We start from the raw sequence: 24816 nt of genomic DNA, 5'->3' as shown, positions 1-24816 counted from the left end.
GCAGCTTCTTCTACTCCAATTTATCTGGCTCTAATAGAACTTCTCTTTCAGTATAAAGTGGTGGATCGTTATTAAAGTTTGTTGGTTGCCCCAGTGCTGTAACATGACATCGAACTTTTTCTGGGTTTCGCTTCTGATGACAAATCACACTCAAAGACTTGTCTAGATATATTTATTAGAGGCTGATGTGAGTAAATAAGAGATTTGGGGAATACTGAACAGATGATTAGCAATATTATATTTCACAATGACTCGAATGACCACAAAATTAATATCTTCATTGAGATTTTGAGATGTTGAAAATGCATTTGATAGTTTCAATAAAATTATTATTGATTCGGCCATAAAATTTCTTAAATTTATTCCTCCAAGAATTATAAAATGTAGAACAAAATGGTTTGATAGTGATGCCAAAAGAAGTGCGTAACAAACTAATTTTTCTTCGAGCTTACGAGACAAAATTCCAAAAGACGGATCAATCAGTCGATTTAAAGTTAACAAGCAGAATAGACGGCTATTCAGTTTTGACATTAAGAGACTAATTACTAGTAAAAATAGGTTTGATTTATGTATAACTCGTATGATTTTTAAAGAAATGTTTAAAATAGAGCTCACTATATCAGTGGCGCATCAACCACACTTTCAAGACTATTATCAAAGTAGGTAAATTCCTAACTTCATGAAATTAAAGTTACGTTATCCCTGAATCAGATTACAGCGTAAATAATTATTTTTAATAATTAACTTTTACTAAGTGTTTGAATGAAAGACTGGCTTCTTATCTAAATCACCATTTATGTTTTGAGATAAAATATTTCAAAATATGTCTTCAGTAATTTAAAAGGAAAAATATTTGTTTACCTGTTTTGTTGAAGCTATTTGATACTGTCTGGAGTGGAATCTTTAATGCTTTATTTAAGTCTGCACCAGACATTGGAGTTTATTCGTTTAATGGTTGACTTGTTATAAAAATGAATAATATTATAAACCTTTTCTGTTTCGTGTTTTTTTTTCTGTGTGCTTAGATTATTATTATTGGTTTCGAGATATCTGTTTGTATTTCCAGTGTCTTTTACTGTTTAAGTTGACATTATCTGTCTTTATGTGCATTACATGTGTTCATGATGATTGCGTTGTTATTATCTGTATTTATTGGGGTATTAACCGAATCATCCGTAATACTTACGTTACTGCGTAGTATATCCTGTGTTTAGTACTCACGTTGCTATTATCTGTATTTACTGTGTCTTCAAGTTGTGTCCATGGTGCTTGTGTTGCTATTATCTGTATTTACTGGGTATTTATTGTATTTATAGTGTGTTTACGTTGCTATTGCCATTATTGTCGTTAATTATTTCCCCTGAATGTATTTACATTCCCAGAACATATTTCTAATGATTCCAAATATATGTATACTTGTATATGATTATATTGTATATGATTTCCCAACCTTTTTTTGTGGGTACCAATGAATGCACTCAAGGTCGGCATTATTCCTTCTTGATTTTATCATTAAATGTTACAAGAAAAGCTATGATTTGAACATGTTTTAATCGTCCGTATTGTAAGTGTTATATTATTTGGTTATGTCCATATCGTAAGGTAGGATTATAAGATAGACTATTTATACCTATATTTGTTATATCCTATTTCATATGCCTTATACTTGGGCGTGTACGTGTCCAGGCGAAGTGAGTGGTTAGAGTAGGAGCTAAGACCACTAATATGTCTCCTAAAGACGACATGATAACTTAAGCTCAAACATAGCTAAATACATGTAGTAGCAAAATCACATCGAGGCACACAGCTGACTACATGATGTCAGATCACAAAGTCCAGTGTAAGCCGGATAACGCAGTCCGGTCATATACATGTCCCAGCTTGGTCATCTACATGTCATATCACAGAAAGAAACAACCATTTGACATGCAGTTGTCTTAAATCCTCCCCTAAATTAAACAAAAAATATAACGAAATAAACGAGTCGTTTAGATATATCATATTAAATAAGCAGATGTGTTATAACCGGAAGTTGAGTATTGGTCTTGTTGCACGGGGTGAGGTCAGATAAAGGACATTAACATATACAAATCACGTGGGTCATTCCTCTCATTGTTAATTTTATTTTTCCCATTCATTTTCTCTGTCGAAGTGTATGTGGCTGAATATCTCGTAATCTCACCGCAAATTTACGTTCTGAAAATGGTGGGACAAACAGACATGTGCAAAATGGCTGTTCCACGTTTCACATATATAGCTTCGAAGCGTTAATTGTTCGTTTGAGTTGAATATGTGAATGCAATTTCTTCTAAAATTATTACACTGGGAATAATTTAATATTTCTCTAAATACATATGTAGTAAATCTGTAGTAACAAATAAAAATATATAAATAAATAATATACCATTCGATTTAAGCCATGCTAATCCGTCGAATTATAACTTAATATCTCATGAATATGTTCCCAGTTGTACATGATGTAGGTCACCATATGTCGTGTACTGACAACATTTGAAAATTGCTTTGGGGTCACGAGTGGTTACAAGGCTGTAGCAGTGTCAAAAGACGTTCCGGAACAGGAAGTAGAAAACAAAGGGTGTTAGCTTAGGGGGTCGGTGGAGGTGTTAATGTCAATTTTTGTTTGTGATTGGTCCTGACTCCGTCGTTGAAAATCACAGTCTAAATGAACACATGAATATACACAAGGTCAAATGTTGGGATGTTCATGACATTATGGAGTGTAGAAAGAAATGAAAAGCTGCGAAAACACACTTTTTGACCTTTCAGTTAACAGAAAATGTAAGCCGAAAACTCACAGTTCTTACAGAAGTCAGACGGTGCGGTGAAATAATGTTACAATGTCTATGCAGTAAACTTTCTTAAGAATCATACCAAATCACTGAAAAGCCGCAGCGTAACGTAGTTGCGGATGAAAACAAAATCTGGTCTGCACATTTTGTACGCATTTGATCTATTTCACTCGCTGAACAGCGTTCTATGTTCTATTTTCAGTAAGACCAACGCTATTTTGTCACGGACTAATTTGTGCATGGCAGGTACTAACGTTAGTACCTTCCATGATTTGTGTAAGGTAATGCTATTGTATTGAAATAACGCACGTGACACACTAAAACCGAGAAGAAACAATGTTCCGTTTAAGTATATAGCTAGCAAAGAAATATTAAACACCAATTTCACTCAAAGGGTTTATCTAACATCTCCATTTAACTAATTTTCTGGTGAATATTTCATTAATATTTCTAGTTTGATTCTCCGCGTCTAACAACCATAAAACACAAATATTCTAGTAAGTTTTTTGGGGTTATTCATTTATTGTGCATATATATCTTGACAACTTTGAGGAGACTACAACTACCCAGCGCAAACTATGTATATTTATATTTGGGGCGGAAACACGTTTTATTATTATTTCGAACATATTCGAATATGCGAGTGAGTCCTATGCAAATCTGCTTTGTGTAGTGATGATAAGTAACGCGTATAGAACTGTGCGGAGTTCGGTAGCGATCCATCAAAAAAGTGTGCGCCCATTGGTCAGATGAGGCTATTCCACACACCATCCCTCCACGGTGTTCGAGGGTCGCTGTTAATCACCCGTTTTGATTAAAAAACTACCGATATCGGAATCTGCAAATTTGTCATTTATTATTATTGGAAGAATATCTCTTTAATTACATCACCATTAAAAATGTTCTGGCTTAGATTTTCTGTAAACGGGATAGTCGAAATGTGTGGTTTCGCAGCTTTCTCTTTTCATTTCAAGCCAGTTGACTATGGTTTAAGCTAATATGTGTATGCACACAGCACCTAGGCAGCTGGTCAATGAATATTGGTTCTAACAGAAACATATTTTCCAGTTAATTACATGATATTATCATAAAGATTACATGACATTTTACTGTGATTCAATATTTCAATTTGAGAGAAATGCTTCTTATGCGCATATGCCTTTAAAAAAAACGATAATAAAAAGACATTAGTCACAATATCTCCACTACCTATCGACAAAATTACAAAGCGTTAATTTTCTTGACAATAGTATGTAAAGCAAATACACCACTTATCGAAGTGTGGTTCGCGTGTAGTTGACATTGGAGTCATGCGCGCATTTAGGTTAAATCGAAATGACTAAACTTTCAGTTGTCAACAGTAACTAAGGACTAGTTTACATGGTCGGAATAATTGGACACATATGAAAGAAACGCATAACTTAATTTTGTAAAGTTAATCAATACAGTTGCCCTACAGGAAGTTCAATCTGAAATAATGTGTAATAACAGACACATTTTGGCCAACGGATGGTCAATATTTCAAAATAATTGACTAGGTCATGTGATATACAGTTGCAAGCAAATTCGGTATAAACATGTCACATATGCGTCGTACTGAAATCATTGGAATCTCGGGTAGTAAGTGCTATGTTTGCCAGCGCAGCGTACAGTGCTGTTAACGGCACACTTCAATTTACTTGAAGGGGCAACAAGTCGGGTTACCCTGTTTAGCGGGTTAGAGGCATATTCTGCACTATAGCTTATCCAGTTACTGCATCTATCTATTGTGTATTGTACATCAGTGCTTTTAGGATCAATATTTCTGCAATTGGAATGGATGTGAATTCAATACTTCCCGAAAGGTTGTGGTAATTCCGAATCACGATTCCTGCGAATCACGATTCTAGAATTAAAGTACTACAAATAGCAACAATAATAATACGTCATTTGTGTAAAATAGGTTTGTAATAAGCTGGCTATTGGAATTTCACAGACTGTCACCAACAACTTGAAACTTGCTGCAACGACGAATAGAGTTGCACGGTGTGATTCTGTGTGACTAGGTGTAAGCTTCAGAATATTTTAAATATGCAGATCAGAATGTAAGGAAGTAGACACTGAGAAAATGTAGTCAAGACTGATACACTTCATAGCCTTATGTTCCAAAAACAGCGTATATTTTTAAAAAAAAACTGAGTTTGAACTTTTAAAAAGTTATAGTTTGAATTCGAATCTACCACAATTTATTTGCAGATATTAAAATGGACAGGGTGGCGAATGTACAGTGAGATTATGCTGGTGCATGTATTGAATTCAACCTTCCACTACAGTACCATATTATATCGCCCGTAGTGTAACAATTTCCCACAAAGATTATTCGATGGAATTTCGGTAATTATTTGTGTAAATCCAACCTAAAAGTAATGTCATGCGTACTAATTCGGATAACAATATCCGCACTGCGACGAATGGCTTAGAATTTGTATTTCTTGTTATTTCTTTAGATCAGTGGTTGGAAATCCAACGCATAAACTTAATTACAAGGAAATTAATGAATGTATTTCACGGTTAATATAATACCGCATTAAAACTATTTGTCTTGAACCTTATAGAGATTAGACGGCCTTTAAATTGAAATCAATGCCTTCCTTTTCAGTAATCGCTTTTAAATTAGGGATTTTCTAAGTTTCACACTCGATTGCGGAGAAGATATTAAGATAGCAACATATGAATAATAATAGTACTAACTATCGAGAGGATATATGCTTCAATTGCATTCTAATGATTGTTCAGAATTACTCAGGGTTCTCGGAGTCTATTTGTGGTTGGGTTAATTACGACAACATGTCATGACCTCGAGACAAAGCGTCTTAAGGAAAAATCATTTTACTTCTACTCTTCTTAAATTATACTCACCTAGCAAAGATCAAAGTTCAAAGTTAACTTAAATCTATCATATAATAATTGGCATCGTTGATGGTTTTTAAAATTGGTGGAATTATTATTCTAACATTGTTGATTGATACAAACATGGGGGAATAACTGCCCAGTAATCTGCGATGTGTAGTGATTACGCTATTTTAAACCAACCATGCTTTTGCGTTTTCCGTTTCCGCTAAAAAAATAACACATACATTTTTCCAATTTGTATATTATTCATGTTCCGGTTTAGTCTACTGAATACGCGTGCATTCTACATCGGATATTTAAAATCAACAAACAATATAATTAAAGTAAGTAATATAAACACATAGTATTAATGCGAGTTCTCGCAATATAAACGCGAGATCTCGTCTTATTAATGTGTGTTCTCACAATATACTAGTAAAGACGATATCTCGTCTTATTAATATGTGCTCTCGCAATATAAACACGAGATCTCGTCTTATCAATGTGTGTTCTTGCAATGTGAATACGAGATATCGTATTATTAATTCGGGTTCTCACGAGATCTCGTGTTATTAATGTGGTGCCTTGGTGGTCCCTCGTGTTAGCCATCGTCTCAATAGCACGGTTTTGTGATCTCGATGTAAACATACTCCCTCAAACGAACCTTGCCTGGCTAAGATGCGTGTTGGCCAGAATTGAGTATCGGCTTGTAGGCAAATCGACTGAGGATATGTTTCTGAAAATGAAAGTGGTCTCGCGTGACCATGGTCAGCTAAAGAACGTGCTGTATATTGTCAAAGAGTCGACGGCGTACAGAACACACACGATTGTGCCTACAGCAACTAGTACTGTATATGTTAGACTAATTGGCAAAACGATGGATGCAAAGAAGTTCAAAAAGTGTTTGCAAACGCACATTTGAACGAGCTTATTATACACACGGACTGCAGAAATGTGATACGTTGGTTGCCGGAGTTCCAATCAATATAGATCAGAATCGACAAAAACTCCATGTTATTTATTGTAAGATAAAGTAAATGTCTCGTTTTAGTACTTTATTCGAGCAGGATCTTCAAGTCCCCGTTAGGCGAAGAAGCTCCGTTTTACAATATTCAAAGTGGCGGTGTCAGTGGTGGTGTAATCGCGTGACACCTGTAACAACTCACCATCTCGCCTCATCTACACTCCAAGGATCATAACTTTGACATCTCAGAATGAAAATAATTGGTGCTTATTCACGTATTGAACGCTCTCTTGAACGTATTGTTCCATTTGATAATTAACATATTTTAAAATGTGTCGTTAGTGTTTTATTTTTGTTTTATATATATGGAAATATAATTTGTCGAACGTATGTATGAAATATGAATAGAGAAATGATAAATCACAAAGCATAACTTTCCAGATAAGCTAACTCGAAAACATATTTAATATCCTAGAGTCGACAATAAACCGAGCGATGCATGAAACGACCGTTGTCAATGTTTGATCACTAGAATCATTTGCCTTGTTTTGTAATTACTCTTTTTATCTCGGTAGATCTAAACACTGAGGCAGAGTGAAATTACTGTCTGCTTTTTGCATTTATCACAGCACCATTTTATTGCTATGGTTACAATTTCTAGCATGTCATATTTATTCGTTGCCTATCGGTATCGAACTCTTGTTGGTGCGGGTTTGATTATAGCGCTCCCAACGCTAAACGTTGGAAGATCTATCGATATATGACAGTGATTTTGACGTTGGTGGCGCTAACTTATCATAATATACTATTTTTAATTTTTCCCCTATTTTGCACAGATATTACTGGTAATAATATAATAAATAATAAAAATAGTACTGATTTATATTGAATTTCAGCTCTCAAGTGATTGCAAGCGCTATGGTAAATGTTGGTTCTTTTTGAAACTTCGTCTTTTATCAACTCAGAAGGGGGCCTTGCACTTCATACAGTCAGAAATAACTAAAGTGTGTTTGCAAGGTATTAAATTCTCTTCTTCTAAAACACGAATGATAATATTTTTTTTTAAATAATTTCAGTGATTGGAAAAATATATAATGATATGTCTTAACGGGGCGAGGATGTCATCACATGCGTACAGCACAGCACGCCTTAGAGTCTTTTAACTTCTCTGTAATTGGTTAACAGTTGGAATGTGAATAAAACCGATTTCAGTTAGTGACAAGCTCACGGCGAGGACACACGTCCGTCTTGACGTAGTCTCGAGAGAGTCTGGAGGCGGCCGTGGGAGAAAACAACGCGGCTGAGACCAAATGTGAAACGATTCGAGTCTCGATGTGTCTTTGTTCGATAGAAAGGTGGAGCATTCCCCGAACTTAGTACCTCCGAAGTGAAGGTTAATAACACTTCGTTTAATTTTTTCACATCTGTATGGATTGATATGCGACTCATGGAGACATTAACTTGTGTGTCATTTATTGTTACTTTATTTTCATAAATTACAATATATTGTATACATAGAAGTTTAATTGCATTGTTGATACTTGCTCGTATAAGTGTCATTAGACAAAGATCCCTGGGGCTAAGAAACGAGTCAACACAAAACTCTAAAGCTGTGGCGACACTATGCACGTCGTTCAGAACCACAATTTGCTGACTCAGGCTGAATTAAATAAATTAACAAATGAAAACTATGAAATTGTAAAAAAACTATATTGTTGGGCGAAACAGAAAAAAAAATATATGAAAAAAATTATACGAAAGTAATTTGGCGTCCAAGAGTCAGCCATGACGTTTATTATACTGTGACGTCACTAAGTACTAATTTCATGATTGTAGAATAAGCAAGCAGGATACGCATAATTAAAGCGATTATTTAAAGCTATAAAGCAGATTTTCAAGTATCGATGAACACATTTTTCTTGTATTATAAAAATATAATGGTGCTGGTTGGTCCAAACAAATTGGCACAGTCATGTTATGGTAACAAACTAGTGGTATATTACTAGATCAGTTAATGCTTCAGGTTCCCGGGGGACTGACTATATCTTGTACTTCGTTCTTCCTGTTCGGATTACCGTGAACCGTGGCATACTGGACTGTAGGGGTGGTCGGTTTTTATGTATTTTGACTCCAAGTATATAAAATCATCATTACGTCACTTTTTTCAATTTGGAATCATTTTGAGTATTTTATTCAATACTGTTTATTGAAGGACATCACGCTGGATTGTAATTTACTATGAACAAAAAAGGACTGTCTTGTCGACCCCTATAATGACGTACGTAAATGTTCTGATGTGCCGGCGATGCCAACTGACCCTATGTAGCAGAATTTACAGGGAAAACCCGCCATTGTTCGTCAGGTTTCTAGTTGTTTGTTTTAGTTCCGCAACGCACTGTAGTATTCATTGAATGAAACTGCAACTGCGCATTCATTTGAATTTGTGGTACGTACCAGTAATTGTTATTAAGTGCGCGACAAATACATATCCATAATCATAATCCTGTGTGCACAATATTGAACTAAATTACTAAAAAATACTGAAGTAAGCATATTTGCTTTTTAAAGGCACATCCACGTACTTGTATATCCATGGGTATTTAAATTGACTAATCGGCGTCGATCACGTGGAGCGTGTTCATTCCTCGATGCGGTACTGTTTTTCTTGATTTCTGCGATATCTGCTGATGATCGGCGGCATGACTTTTTTGTGACACGCCAGAAATATCAGTACGCCAAACAGAGGAACGCAAAGTAGGCAACAAAATACCCAGCATGCCCTGCAAAAGTACCCAGGTGTCACAAATTCCGGCACGTCATAACTACTGTCGCCATTCAGTCTGATTCTGCGGTGACGTTCGTCTTCTACCTCATCAAATGCCATCATGCGGTCCATAGCCTGACCGTCGTTCAGGTGAATCTGCTCCGGGGTTGTGACGTAACCGTCCGCCATTTTATCTTCTTCAGGTTCGCTCAATAACGTCCCCCAAGTAATGTTCATGGTGTCGGTTTGTTTAGTGTACGGTATAGCATCGTAAATAAACGGCTGGGCATCACAATTTTGGAAATTCAACTTGTCATTCTTTTCTTTCGGCCAAGTATTGAACACTAATATCCGACAACCTTTGGTCCTCCTACTGCAGGTTTTGTCCACCACAACGATGTTGCCCAGGGGCGTGACCGCTATTCCTGGAGATTCCGTAAAGTTGTACGGTGTCAAGTCGAAATTATAAATTTGATTGAAATCGGGTGTTAGTACATGCACATGGTTGTTGGTGGAAACGATTGTGTTATCGTAGTTATCAACAGCCAAACCCTCCACGTTGTTATGGAAACTAAAGTCGTTTGTGTGTTGTCCTGATGACGTGAACATTTTGATAGAAGAGAATTCGGTGAGTATCATATAGCGATCACTGCGCACTGCCATGTACCCCTCTAGCGGAGCGCGCAACTGGACGGCTCGGATAAACTCGCCAGTCTCGCCGAATGTTAATACTTGGCACATCGCCATGTACGTATCCTGCCGGCCTTCCTCGATGCATTTGACGTAGACGTAGCCGCCGCGACACGCAACGCCTCGAACAATGCAGCCGTCGAGTAACGACGCGCCGAACTTAGACGCTGTGAACTGTCCTTTCCGATCAGGTATCAGTATAAAACAGCCCTGTCGCCCGACAAGAATCACGTCTCCGTCCGAGGTCACGGCCAAGCCGAAAAAGTAGGACCCTGCTTTGCGTATGGTCCCCGTAGCTAGAATACGCCTCTCTTTTTGTCGAGCTACAACTATTGTGGATTCTGCTGTCCAGTCCGTTCTACAGCACCATATCTCCCCCGTTCTTGAAACAGTTACACCTATAGAAAAAAATGAATAAAAATGCAGTTACCAGAATATATAATTTCGAAAATACTTTTTGACAATATCTAATTTATTGAAAAATGCAATGAGTCTTCTACTAGTATTTTGAAGATGCGATATGGATGAGAATATGTTAATACTGTACTTAATATTAAATATTGCTGTTTGATACTTCATGTCATAAAAATGGATTGGGATCTGTCATAAACTATTGTAAAACTCAATTAAAAAAATCTTAATTGAATTTTTCATCAAATGCAGTACCAAACAACAATATGGAACATTTAGTATATGTTTTTGTTTATAGTGATTAGGGCGTGAGGAATAGATCGTAAGCCATCCCAGCATATGCGTTGTGTGCTTCTCCATTTTCCATCGTAAATTATTTTGTTTTGTAATAACTTGTGCGTCTGTTCGGAACTTACGCTTCGCGCGGTCGCTGATTTTTTTTCATTTGTCCGTTCAGGGTACCATTAAGGAAATGTGTGTTTTTCTGTTTCATAGGATGCTTTTTTTCATTCAAACCCAAATGTATTCTAAAGCATTATATTATAAGTACTAAACCTTGAACGTTGTTGTGGTAGTATTGAACAATCTTAATACTTAATTAATTAAATCTTTTGTGCCTTAATATTGTTGGTATTTAAATAAATATCTACACTTTTTTTTTGAGATTTCGCTCAATGTCCCTAGAGGGACTGTGTTCAATCCAAATAAAACTTCGTTATAATCCAAATATTCCAATAATCCAAACTTATAATCCAAATATTCCAATAATACAAACTTATAATCCAAATATTCCAATAATCCAAACTTATAATCCAAATATTCCAATAATACAAACTTATAATCCAAATATTCCAATAATCCAAACTTATAATCCAAATATTCCAATAATACAAACTTATAATCCAAATATTCCAATAATCCAAACTTATAATCCAAATATTCCAATAATACAAACTTATAATCCAAATATTCCAATAATCCAAACTTATAATCCAAATATTCCAATAATCCAAACTTATAATCCAAATATTCCAATAATACAAACTTATAATCCAAATATTCCAATAATACAAACTTATAATCCAAATATTCCAATAATACAAACTTATAATCCAAATATTCCAATAATCCAAACTTATAATCCAAATATTCCAATAATACAAACTTATAATCCAAATATTCCAATAATACAAACTTATAATCCAAATATTCCAATAATACAAACTTATAATCCAAATATTCCAATAATACAAACTTATAATCCAAATATTCCAATAATACAAACTTATAATCCAAATATTCCAATAATACAAACTTATAATCCAAATATTCCAATAATACAAACTTATAATCCAAATATTCCAATAATACAAACTTATAATCCAAATATTCCAATAATACAAACTTATAATCCAAATATTCCAATAATACAAACTTATAATCCAAATATTCCAATAATACAAACTTATAATCCAAATATTCCAATAATACAAACTTATAATCCAAATATTCCAATAATACAAACTTATAATCCAAATATTCCAATAATACAAACTTATAATCCAAATATTCCAATAATACAAACTTATAATCCAAATATTCCAATAATCCAAACTTATAATCCAAATATTCCAATAATACAAACTTATAATCCAAATATTCCAATAATCCAAACTTATAATCCAAATATTCCAATAATACAAACTTATAATCCAAATATTCCAATAATCCAAACTTATAATCCAAATATTCCAATAATACAAACTTATAATCCAAATATTCCAATAATACAAACTTATAATCCAAATATTCCAATAATACAAACTTATAATCCAAATATTCCAATAATACAAACTTATAATCCAAATATTCCAATAATCCAAACTTATAATCCAAATATTCCAATAATACAAACTTATAATCCAAATATTCCAATAATACAAACTTATAATCCAAATATTCCAATAATACAAACTTATAATCCAAATATTCCAATAATACAAACTTATAATCTAAATATTCCAATAATCCAAACTTATAATCCAAATATTCCAATAATGCAAACTTATAATCCAAATAAAACTCATGTTGATAGCATTCGATGGCCAAATTATGTTCTTTGATAAACACACGCACACAAATGTTGTTTAGTGCAGGTATATCTTTACTGCTTTAACAGTGAGTAAAAACGATCTAATTCATTTGTCATCAATTTTACCAGTCCCGGAAAAGAAGACCTTGACAGCGGCTCACCAATATAAGCTCAAGCCCATTCACGTTCGACTTAATGGGGTATTGTTGTATGCAGCTCAGCTCACTCTCGTTGCGTTCTCTGTTATCAATCGCAGAACCAAATACGCATGCCTGTTAAATTACATGTACGTACATAAAATTCGCAACGCATGCTCAGTTCTTTAGCTCGCTATCTTACTAGTAATAAACGAATCATGTTGTGCGCGGGGATTAATACTTGATAGAAACCCAGGCAATGTATATTTAAATTGTATCGACTTAAACGTGAAGGTAAATACCATTAACGTTTTAAAGTATGGCTTCTAAAGTGAGTGTAGATATTAAAAACAACTACATTAAATTTTAGGCAGTTATTTCGGCATCAACAATACACAAAATTGACATGTCTGTTTAGTCGAACGTATTGTATAAATTCGAACAAACTATGCAATCGGTAAATTCGAAATACAAGTTCACAGTGGAAGTTGACGAACCCAGATTTAGGATGTTCACACAACCGTTCTCAAGTATTGTTGAGCAAGTGTATGAAGTTAAAATGCAGTTGGGCGTGGTCAAAAAGCTACTCAAAGTAGTTCGGATACTACGCCGTCACCGTGAATGCTACTAGCCCATACAAGCTATTTACAAGTACGCCTATAATATCAGTCCATTCTAATAAGATTCGTGTTTACTGTGACGATTTTCGTCCGCGGATGCCTGAATTACCAACCATATTAGTATATTGTCGCTTCAATAAGAGTTTATGACGATAATCTGGAAGCGGGGTTTATCTGTTTTTTGTGTTCACAAGTTCGTATCTTTATGTTAGAAACAGTCATTGTCTAGTAGTGTCGATACCAATTACTCGTATAAATGAACAAACCATTCGACTGACTCGACTGATGTTCCAGGGTCGACTATTGTCAGTTACAGAAGTCTATTTGACTGTAATTATTTGATTGATCGTCTCACTTTTTCACGCATCATATTGTTACTTATGCATTGGCTGATTGATTGATTGATTGATTGATTGATTGATTGATTGATTGATTGATTGATTGATTGATTAATTGATTGATTGTTCTGTGAATAAGAAAATCTGCATTGTTTACAATTGAAATTACAGTCATGTTTGATAAGGGTTCAGTCTCGCATGCATGACAAGTAGAATATAGTATGCTTTGATCCCTCCGTGCTCACGTGCCATAATGTCTTTCAAAAACATCTACACTAAGCTACTCCAATATCCTGCGAGGTATATGCTATCATTAACCAAATGTTGTTACCACAAGAGAAAGTTTGCGTCAGATAGATTAAAAACATCAGACATTGTATCGGAAAATCTGTATTATGACGTATCTTTGACCAAGGACAATAGAAAGAATTTCATTCCACTGTGACAACACGACGATAAAGACTTACCGTTTACGACATTGTGAAATTCTTTCGTTTTTGTTTATTTTGACTACTGTGAAATTTACTGTGAATTTTTTTCGCTGAAGAGATGATTCGGTGATAATAAAATTCGGCCAATATGGCATATTTTCCTATATTTTACGTTAGACTCATGAAACATAAGTGAAAATAAACTCATACGAAACACCCAAAAAATCTCTTCCAGCCGAAATGAAATATTTTACAGTATACATTAAGAAATATATTAATAATAATTCATAAATATATTATTCCATATACACACAATAATAATTTTCATAATTATCGATTAAACGTGAATATTTGAGAAAAAACATAATTTGCTTAATGAAATTACAAGTACAATTTTACTTGTATTTTTCTTCATAAAAACAAAAGAATTTCCCATTGTTGTGAACGGAAAGACATTATCGTAGTGTTCTACTAATTTCATTCTGTCTTTACATTGACGTGCGACAGAGAAATACTGCAATGCCAAATATCAGGCACTATTGTTTCCTTATTGAAAGCATTGTGTACGTGTTCAAGTACTCGTGGTTGGACATACTTACACGGATTCTTAAAGATCGTCGATCAACCTCGTCAAGTGATAGAAAGGGAAAGGTCTAATGAATACAGCGGAATACCTAAATATGTGTTCCATTTATAGGGTTTGTTAATTCCCCTCAACTTTTCGCGTTTTACGTCACACTTCGCCAGCCGTATTTTATTTATCTCGTCTATGTATATAAAACGATTAGTCCATATTTAAAAGAAAAATCAGTTATTATTTCAAATACTAATTATATTGGAAGTGTGTTTGTTTGAAGATTCACTCATGGCATTGTGCCAACACAATAACAGAACAATTCGTCTTCGCATACAATCCTCTTTTGTGTTCGTCTTAACAACGATAGATAAATACGAACTATCTCAGGTGTCGACGACCCAACACACCACTTGTCCCTCGATTCACCGGTGCGCTTTTCTTATAATGTAGACACGTTTTAATATTAAGTGATAAGCCTCAGTCCGGCGCTAAGCGCGGTTTTCCGAAGTAAATCACGTTCAACAATGAGTTATCGTGTGATTTATACACGTGCATTCATTCGGTCAAATGATACTATGACTGGTTCTTACGTACTATTCGTCTAGTGAGACTTGTAGCAGCACTCAGGAAAGGCGTGTGTGCAATGGTGTCCTATTGAATAACACACACTGCAGTGAAGAAATTGTATCAGAGATACTGAGAAAGCGATTGAACTGGATATGCGCAATCATGTTCAGTCTTTTGTGCTCCATACGATGAATGCATAAACAGTGTTTCATGAGAAACTTATTTGGATTTCGAACAGATTTCTATGACCAGATTTGTCCAGAGTCATTTTAAAGTTGCTTTGCCGGGCCAAATTTGCGTTTATACTGATCGGAAATGACGCAATGAGCCTTTTTCTCGTTATTTGTTACTAGTATCTTCACTACAATAAATTCCGCCATGCAATGCTGTTCAAATCCCGTTTTGGGGTGCGCTAAACACAACTGCTACATTCATTACACCACAAATATTACTCTACATGTCAAAAGCTACAAACAAAGTGCCGACAATACAACTTTAATAGGATCTATACATACTGCAATTGTTAGTAAGTGGATTTGTCCTGTAAAGAGAATACGCCATGTTCGTCATCATACCACATACCACATGAACGAGAAATATTTGATGATTTAATGATACTTCGATCTAGTGTGTACAGAGACTCTTGATAACACACATTAAAATAGTTTATACTTAGATTGGACAATAAGACATTTTAGAGTTTACTTCGATATACGAGGAGTGTATAGCAACAAATAGGAATGCAAAACACGACAATGTGTCAAATCTAGCGTGACGCGCTTACCTGAAATGGTGTACGGTGACATGGTTTCACATGTGATATCTAGAAATCCATTACTTTGGTTGGACTGCGAATCGTCGTCAATAAATCGACGTGGAAAACAACACCACGTGACAAAATGTTCGCTATTTACCCATCTCACGTCCTGTACGTCCTTTTTCAGTTCGCTGACAGCGGCTTTCACGATTTGCATCCGTCTTGGCGTATATGCGCCTCCTCGACCTCTGTCCATTCGGTAGTAATGGCCGGTGGTGACTTTCCCTCCACAAACATTTTCTAAACTATCTTTTTTAACTTCAGCGTCTTTGGAATAACAGACCGTCCCGTTACCGATGAACACTAACCACGTCGAGTTTTGATTGACTTCACCCGGGTAGTCTAATTCGATTAAATCCCCAGCGGTGCAGCGATTAAGTAGTTGTTGAATGGTTAATCGTCTGCTGCGTCTGGTGACTTGGGGTATCCCGATGCCTTCCGCGTACTTTACGTCGTTCGTCGTCGGTTTCCAATCAATGGTTAAGTAATCAACACTTGGTGACGACGGCTGCGAGATGCAGTTCGGTGTCTTTTCTTCGAGTTCGATCTCGGTAGTCATTTTGAAAATCCGTGTCCGACAAGTTGCCGTTAACTCTACTTAATCTATTGTCATGCGCAAACAGTCCGACACCGTTCAGCTAATTTGCATAACAATGTATACGACCGGGTTAGGTCACTATTGTGATCTTGTCAGAGAACACAGAGTGGTGTTTCTTGTCATTGTCAATATAGACCCAGCCTTGAACAAACTGACTGGGTATTGTGCGGACCACTAAGCTGTCACATGAGAGAGAATATACATATTTGTCGTTGTACTTTACTAACAACTCGTGATTAGGGATCACTGACTCTCAATTTAGTTGTGTTTTCTATAATGTCCGATACATCGTAGTATGACAGAATCGGAATTAACAACTCATCAACATTACACTTAATATGACAGAGACAATAGTTTATTAATAGACGGCTAAAGAACAAAAAATGCGGAGAATAATTTATTTTGACTTTCGGGGTACAAACTACATGTAATGGTGTTCGTTCTCTGTCGATTGTGCCTTCCTCATTATAAAATAACACTCCATATAATGTGTTTGAGAGTGGTTATAATAACTACACCATACCCACCCATTCACGTACGCACACTATTCACCACGTAAACGGGAAATAGTATGCGTAACCTTGTAGTGGATGGCCAGCAGCCGAAAATACGTGATGTACTTTACTTGACGGACAAAAGTCGTGTTATTCATTAAATTGAATGTATGCTTTACTGGTACACTGAGAAGAACGTACTCATAGCATCGGTCACAGGAGAGTCCGAAAGTTGCATATTCAGACCTTTATTTGTAATCCACTTTTAGGTCTATTAAACAACGGTCAATAATCTGAAATTAGGTATTTATATAACTCATCTCTAGAAATAATACATGTATTTATAATAATGAGGGAAATAACAAATTGTCAACAAGCTTTGACTTTATATCCAATTGGTAGTGGGAAATGCCAAGCCAGTTTTATTTTATTTTCATATCACTGATCGTGAACTACGTCCATCAATGTCGTTAATGTAATATTTTATAATGCAATTTCTTTCAATTTTATTTTGTTGTGTTGCAACACATTAGTAATATGTAAATACATTATATAGATTTATTTATTTATTTTAATGCTGAGAATGCCGTTTAAATGCTGAGAATGTTTCAAACTATAATTTCTTATCTATATTGGGAAAATGTTCTGGAATTTTTAATTTCAATAAACAATATTCAACTATTCTGCAACACCAATAAGATAATTACTTATAGTATGTCACTAAGCAGTATGACAAGAATGCGTGATGCATTCTATAAATGGTCAAATATTTCTTGGTCGAAGTAAGAAACTCGGGGCAATATCAGAGCATTTGGACCATTGAATGCGTGATATTTGGACAATTAGTAAGTGATTCATTCATATTTTTGTTTTAAGTATGTACTTGAAACAAACATTTAGTGTAGGCAAATACCATGGAAGAGGGGTGTTGTAAGGGCGTAGCCCGAAATAACTCTATTCCCCGTGGCTACTTATACACTGGATGCTTTAATTTAATTTGAAATACTAGGAAAGTTCAACATATGATTTCCCCATCAACAAATCATTCTCTAATTTCCACCATCTGCTGCTACTATGGTCACCCAGAAGCCGCTTTACGCCCGTTTACTGAAAATACCGTCACCCTATCATGAAAAGTGATTGATAAGATGAATTATAGTTTGAAAACTATTTGATCAGCTTGAATCCCGTGAAAAACGACTCACTTACTTCCTGGTTATTTACTTTTTATGTTATTACACTTAGATAAAATACATCTATCCAATGCACTCTATGTAATGTCTATTCTCAAGAGGGCGCTGTTATGTGAAGAGTTACATCGGAAACCCAACAACTCGAAAGTCCCCAATTCGATCTGCCCGCCCTCGGTAAAACTGTGTGACAATTTCAGTTAAAAATTTTTTTTTTCTGGCAATCAGGACATTAGTATATAATAGAGGTGATTATGTATAAACATTTTATAGACAGCATTACATCTAAAACTTTGCTAAAACGAACACTAAATAACAGCTGGTCTACCGCGACGGATAGAGATATGCTTTTTTGTGTTGGAGACCGTGTACCGTACAACACTTTCTGACCCCCCCCCAAAAAAAAATGCTACTGTGACGTCTTAGAGCGACTGCTCATCAATATCGGTCGTCAATGGAATACATTGTGTCACAATGGGTGGCGCCCTTCGCGAGTAAGCGTTACCATATAAAACAAGATATACTACAATTAGAATATGTATCATGACGAAGATAATGCCATCTTTTTTGGAAACAACTTTTTCCGAAGGGCAGCATGTTGTAATTTAAACAGTTTTATACCAGAATGAGATTTCAGCGATATTGTTAACATTTGTCGAGTACTCATTGGTTTTATGTGTAAAAATAACCTTGATTTTCAAGTTTGTATCTATGGGAGTTTAATCGTTGACTGAGATCTTAAATAGTCCGATTTGAAGTCAGACGTTATCGGTCATTTCGTCTTTCTTTTTTAAGTTTTTATTATTGACCTGTTCCAGGATGCTTCTCCATCTCCGCATAAAAAAATTGACAAAATTGACAAAATTCACCAAAATGTGAGTAATTAAAATAATAATAATAATAATATATGAGGAGCAGTATGATGGTCACGTGTCACAAATAGCAGACGTTTATGGACGTCGACTCGATTTCCAGTCTCTGTCTCTCGCGTAAAGCTGCCGTTCCTGTTTATTATACTGCCCAAACCCCATTTGTATTGTATAGGCCTTTTCCGCGACTAAAATATAAGCCCGATTTACAAGTAAGTCACGTAGTGGGGAACGATATATATCACGTACTATTAGTGGGACCATTCTTAAGTACGTCACGGTAGCGGTGGAAACTATACAAGTACGTATACGTCATGTATCGGAGGGCAATATACAAGTACGTCACGTATCGGAGGGCAATATACAAGTACGTCACGTATCGGGGGCAATATACAAGTACGTCACGTAGCGGAGGGCAATATACAAGTACGCCACGTAGTGGGGGGCAATATCCAAGTACGTCATGTAATGAAGGACAATATACAAGTACGTCACGTAGCGAAGGGCAATATACAAGTACGTCACGTAGCGGATGGCAATATACAAGTACGTCGACTAATGAAGGGCAATATATCAGTTGAGAATGAGAAAAATACAAGATTTAAAACAAGATCAGAGACTGCAGTGAGGACAAATATGCTTACATGAAAGAGAACAAAATGGTACATTCCCGGGTAAAAGAATATGCTTTTCAAACGATATATTTAATCAAAGACACGATTATCATTGCGAAGATGAGCCAGGCATCATTCCCGGGCATCGTCCCTGGTATTTCCACGCAGGCGCGAGGAATAGGTAGGAGTGACGAAGAGATTACGTTGCCAACAAACAAACACGTGTAAGGTTCATGTTCTTCCGGTGCTGTATCAATTCCGGTTTATATCTGTTGACAGGTCTACTGATTTTACGCTAGAACAAGGTAAGAGAAACATGCACTATTGTGTAAGTAGGATGTTATAAAATACTTCGTATTTGTTCTAGGCTTTTGCTTCATCAATCGTACCACAGTCACCATCGTTGCATCTGTTCGTGTGTGGAATGATGCCGCGGATGATGCCTATCCCGGTTTAGCTTTGACTCGGCTGTTTGAGCATTGAATGCCCATGCCCCGGGTCCATACTTGAGCGATCGAATGTTAAACGGTTTGTAAAACTCTGTACAGTGATTATAGTGAGATACCGGTAAACACAATATAGAAAGGTAAAATTAAGTTGTACAATTTAACGAGTGAATGGGAGATGTGAGCGAAGCTGCACCATTGGTGGCTTCACTTTGTTACACGGCGTTTTGGTTCCAGTAAATGGGTTCTAGCAGAGGTACATTACTTGGGGTTTGCAACTCGCATAGTACTGTATGGTGACATCATGTCAAGATCCCATTCAAGTCTCTTCTCGTAGATTCAAGTCTCTTCTCTTAGTCATAGATAGCGAGACTGAGGCTACGACCTTCTGACATGACATATATCAATGTTCAAGGTTTGTAATGAAAAAATAAAACTTTTCTTGTCACTATCATAGTGAAAAATGTAATACATCGAAAATGTACAGAAAATATAGTTCTCGTAATCCGCCATATCGTGGGCAGCTATTTCGATCCACCTGGACATCCCAGTATCCTAGTTACCTCGGGCATGCGCATTCGCATTTTTCTGAGTTGGAACGCTTATGCGAGAGCGAGATTGTGATGGGATCTTGGTATCATGTCACCGTTGTTGCAAACCCCAAGTAATGTACCTCTGGTTCTAGGTAGTAGTTTCGTCTGATCATGGAGCTAAAAAATAGTTCCATGGTCTTGATTGACACTGCTGTAGATATAGGCATGCGAATCCTAGAACCCTTATTTGAACCAAAACGCAGCGAAACCACGTCTATGTTGCACTGTGCTGTATTCAATTATCACCAGAGGATCTCATTACTTGTATTAAAGTTGTATTGTCTAGGAATAGTTATTGGTCAGCTAATTTTTATCAATTGATAAATATTATTGTTATCACTCATGTATGAAACAGTTAATGTTATTAGTCATAATTGGGCACATGATTATTTGATAAATATTGATATTGACCTCTCCCAGTGAATTTCCTACCTCTGATGTCATTTTTTTGTTACTGGCCTCTGATGTCATAACATTCGAGACACTTAGATTCTAAGTTGCAGACGATAAAAAGATGGCACAATTGTTGACAACCTCAAAAATTGTTCAAATTATGAGATTTTGTTCACACTTAGAAAATGTATTTGCGAGATTTATCAAAAATAAAGCACTGTAATGGAAACTAATGAGGACAATATGTTCTTATTTGTTGATAATCTCCATTTTGGGTAAAATTGCCTCGCTGATAAATAAAAAAAAGTCCTCTATATATATCATATAAAAATATATACTGCAAGTCCTGATAAATGTGCTACCCAATGCCTGGGATCTGTGTTTTAATATGTTCTTTCTCAATGGGATGACCTCTGCTTTGACAGGGGTACCTAAAAGAATGCATGCATTGTACTCTACATGAATATTTATTGTAAAGTGTATACTATAGACCACTCAATTTTTGCTGCTTGATATTTTCACAATTTTATGGCATTCATGAAAACACTGACCATTGGTATCATAAAACCCCAGAGGAATTGTTATTACTACAAATTGAATTAACCTTTTCACTACCAGTTCCATCGTTTCATCACAAATTCACAAAATAGTCCCGTTTATAGTCTGCACTTTCCTTCAGAAGATTGGACAAAAATTGCCAAATTTTTGGAGTAAAAACTGAAAATTAACTCAAATTTTGTCTGCTGGCTCCAAAATTAGAGTTAACTTCCAGAAATAGTGAAGAATATACATAAAAATGTATAAAAAAAAAAGTGCAAAACAAATTATGCGAGAAACTCTGGTGGTGAAAAGGTTAAAGCTGCTTGTAAAGTTTGCAGCAGTTGAGGTCAAAAGTCAACTCAGTGATCAAGATTTAGTATAACTGTAGAATTTTGTTTTTAAATGTAGTAACTTAAAAATGCAGTCACCATTTCACACCTTCATAAACAAATAAATTTTTAGAGCCTATATAAAAGAGAATACAAATTTGTACACCATGAAAACCATGAAAAAATAATTTGCTCAAAGGTTTTCATGGATCTTTCCTAAGTAACTTATATTTCTCAATTTTCACCTTATTTTTAGTTTGCATAAATAAGTGTTGTTTCCATTTAGTCAAACACTGTAAAGTCAGCCAGGCAACTGTAATATAGTGTGTCCCAGACTTGGATCTAATCTTAACAATCTAAAAATAAAGTTCAATACACTTTAAACTTTTTATGATACTTTGCTCTCTCATCCTCATGTTGTAAACATAGATATAATAGATAAAGTAAAAAAAAATTCACATTATCAGTGAAGCGCGGCAAAAACATTTTGTTTTATTGTTTAATTTTGACCACTGGTATGAAATGATATCATACAATGTAATAAAGCATTCTTTGTGAAAGTAAATTAATGCTGGGATTCTTAATATTTTTTTGGCAGTTGTTTTCCGTCTCTGTATGATCTCCATGGTTACCTAAGAACTTTTTAAATCTGGTCAATTTAGATAACAATTAACTTTAGCTAGCCGTACCCTTTGCCTCTGGCAGGTTTTAACCTTTCCATAGCTCAGTAAACTGTCTGTGTTGTTGTATGTAACGTAACTCTCTTCTATTACCATTAGGTTAGGTATTCATCTGTCATGATGGCCGATGCTTTGAAGGTACTCAGTGATTATTCCACAGTGGTCAGTCTCGGTGTTGTAGCGGGTACTACAGCATACTGGCTATTAACAAGACCTAGTCCTATTAAACCAAAGATTGACATTAATAAGCAATCTATAGAACTGCCGGTAAGTCTCCATTATAATGCTTATTTTTTTGCAGGCATGAAAAATAGTTTTTTCTTGTGGCTTAAAACTTATTTATGTTTTTAGTTGATTGTCTGATTTACTGAGTCTCAAAATTGTGAATTTTTTTTTCACTATTTTTGAGGTTGGCGATGACCCCAAATGACACTGCCGTCTTCTAACCTTTTGTATTTCATCTTTCAAAGAATAAAACCTGAATAATTATTTACCGTATTTATTAGAAACTTTGATCAAGCCCATTGGAAATTATGTTCAGTTGAATTATCTATAAAAATCTGCAAGATGCACCAAAATTTACAACAATAAATCTAACCCACATTTTTTGCAAAGTGTACCGGTAATTTAGTTTACTCAAACACAATATTTGCTTTTGTGCACAGTAGTTTAGCATGGGGCAAAGAGGTCAAAAACATTAACCCCTACTATTAAAGAAAAAGTGCACAAACCGTACTAACTATAGATTTCTCTTGTCTGTGAATGCTAGTTAGTCTAGCCGATAAGAAAATGTATATCCACCATAATCTTTGTCTGGTAATATATCATCCTGATTAAAAATAGTTGTCAGGAAAAATAAAATCTATCAACATTCTAAATGTGTATTACATTAAAGATTACTGGTAAGATGGAAGGTCAGTATACTTGAGTCAGGTTGGTGTCCCAGTCATGAACTTTCTATTCCCACTCTCTTGAAAACTGTTCTTCAAATTGTTTTCAAATTTAGTGCATGTAGTTCCATAGATATTCTTGTGTCAGTATTTAGTCTTTGTGTTGATATTTTAGTCATTTCTGGTACATTTTTTATTGTCGGATATTTAGATGTCATCAACACAGCAGAGCAATGCATCCACAAACATGATACATAAAAGAGTATTGCAAATAAATGTCAATAAAGGAACACTATTTTTTCGTATCACACAATCAAAATTAGCACCATCAATAAAATGTTTATATAACACTCGCCATCTGAAGCAAAATTTTCAGCCATTTTCTTGCAATACTAAAAAAACAACTTTCACTTGATATTTTGACTGACAGTTTTTGAGCCAATCAGTTTAAAGCGTTGCTATATGTTTGTTGTTTGTAGGGTAATGAACGAATTCATGTCTTTCCAACTGTTAAGAACGGCAAATTAACCGAATATTTGTACGAAGATGTTAAGACCGTACATGAAGGGTTTCTTAGAGGGCGAAGACTATCAGGTTTGTGTGTACTTTGTAAAGATTTCCCTGACCACCATGTGATAGTAAACAATACATGGATCATGTGGAAACATTTTGAAAACCAAATTATGTTTGATAAAAAAATCATATTATAAACTTATTGAATTTTAATATTGATTCCAATCAGATTTATTTAACCTTTTTACCACCAGTTCCATCTTTTCATCATAAATTCTCAAAATAGTCCTGTTTATAGTCTGTGCTTTTCTTCAGAAGATTGGGACAAAAATGAATAAATTTTTTCAGTAAAAACATAAAACTGATACAAACTTTGTTGGTTGGCTTCAAAATTTTGGTTAATATTCAGAAATATTGAAGAATACAGATTGGAGAAGGAAGTCTGGTGGTGAAAGGGTTAAGGATTGACGTAGCTAACTAGTAAAACATGGAAAACAACAAAATTTAGATATTTTGTTGTGTGAATAGTATCTTAAAAAGACAACAAGCAAATAAAAATCTGGGGTACCCAAACTTTT

The 24816-nt window shown here is 35.2% G+C and overlaps 2 protein-coding genes across 2 annotated transcripts in view; one reads left to right on the top strand and one right to left on the bottom strand.

The window, feature by feature from the left end:
* Positions 1 to 8106: 8106 nt before the first annotated feature.
* On the bottom strand, positions 8107 to 16677 carry LOC144353219 (uncharacterized). Its single transcript, XM_078009816.2, has 2 exons — positions 16057 to 16677; positions 8107 to 10497 (listed from the first exon to the last, which is right to left on the bottom strand). The coding sequence occupies exons 1-2, from the start codon at positions 16646 to 16648 to the stop codon at positions 9284 to 9286; spliced, it is 1806 nt and encodes a 601-aa protein (XP_077865942.1). The 5' UTR covers positions 16649 to 16677; the 3' UTR covers positions 8107 to 9283.
* Positions 16678 to 20106: 3429 nt separating this feature from the next.
* LOC102808341 (long-chain-fatty-acid--CoA ligase 5-like) overlaps positions 20107 to 24816 on the top strand; it is a 32800-nt gene continuing 28090 nt past the window's right edge. Inside the window, exons 1-3 of the mRNA XM_078009812.2 lie at positions 20107 to 20159; positions 22935 to 23102; positions 24205 to 24319. Of these exons, the coding sequence (XP_077865938.1) occupies positions 22953 to 23102; positions 24205 to 24319 (265 nt within the window). The 5' untranslated portion in view covers positions 20107 to 20159; positions 22935 to 22952. The remainder of the gene's footprint in view (positions 20160 to 22934; positions 23103 to 24204; positions 24320 to 24816) is intronic.

The sequence above is a fragment of the Saccoglossus kowalevskii genome, chromosome 19, assembly GCF_978046115.1.
Source record: "Saccoglossus kowalevskii chromosome 19, keSacKowa6.1, whole genome shotgun sequence".
In the NCBI taxonomy this organism is placed as follows: domain Eukaryota; kingdom Metazoa; phylum Hemichordata; class Enteropneusta; family Harrimaniidae; genus Saccoglossus; species Saccoglossus kowalevskii.
The sequence above is the reverse complement of the archived record's forward strand: the minus strand, read 5'-3'. Positions and strand labels throughout refer to the sequence as shown.

Bases quoted from the DNA above. Each gene is read 5' to 3' on its own strand.
- LOC144353219 (XM_078009816.2), bottom strand. From the start codon at position 16,648: ATGACTACCGAGATCGAACTCGAAGAAAAGACACCGAACTGCATCTCG. The intron at 10,498-16,056 runs GTAAGCGCGTCA...TTTTTTCTATAG, and splicing joins GTCACCGTACACCATTTCAG to GTGTAACTGTTTCAAGAACG.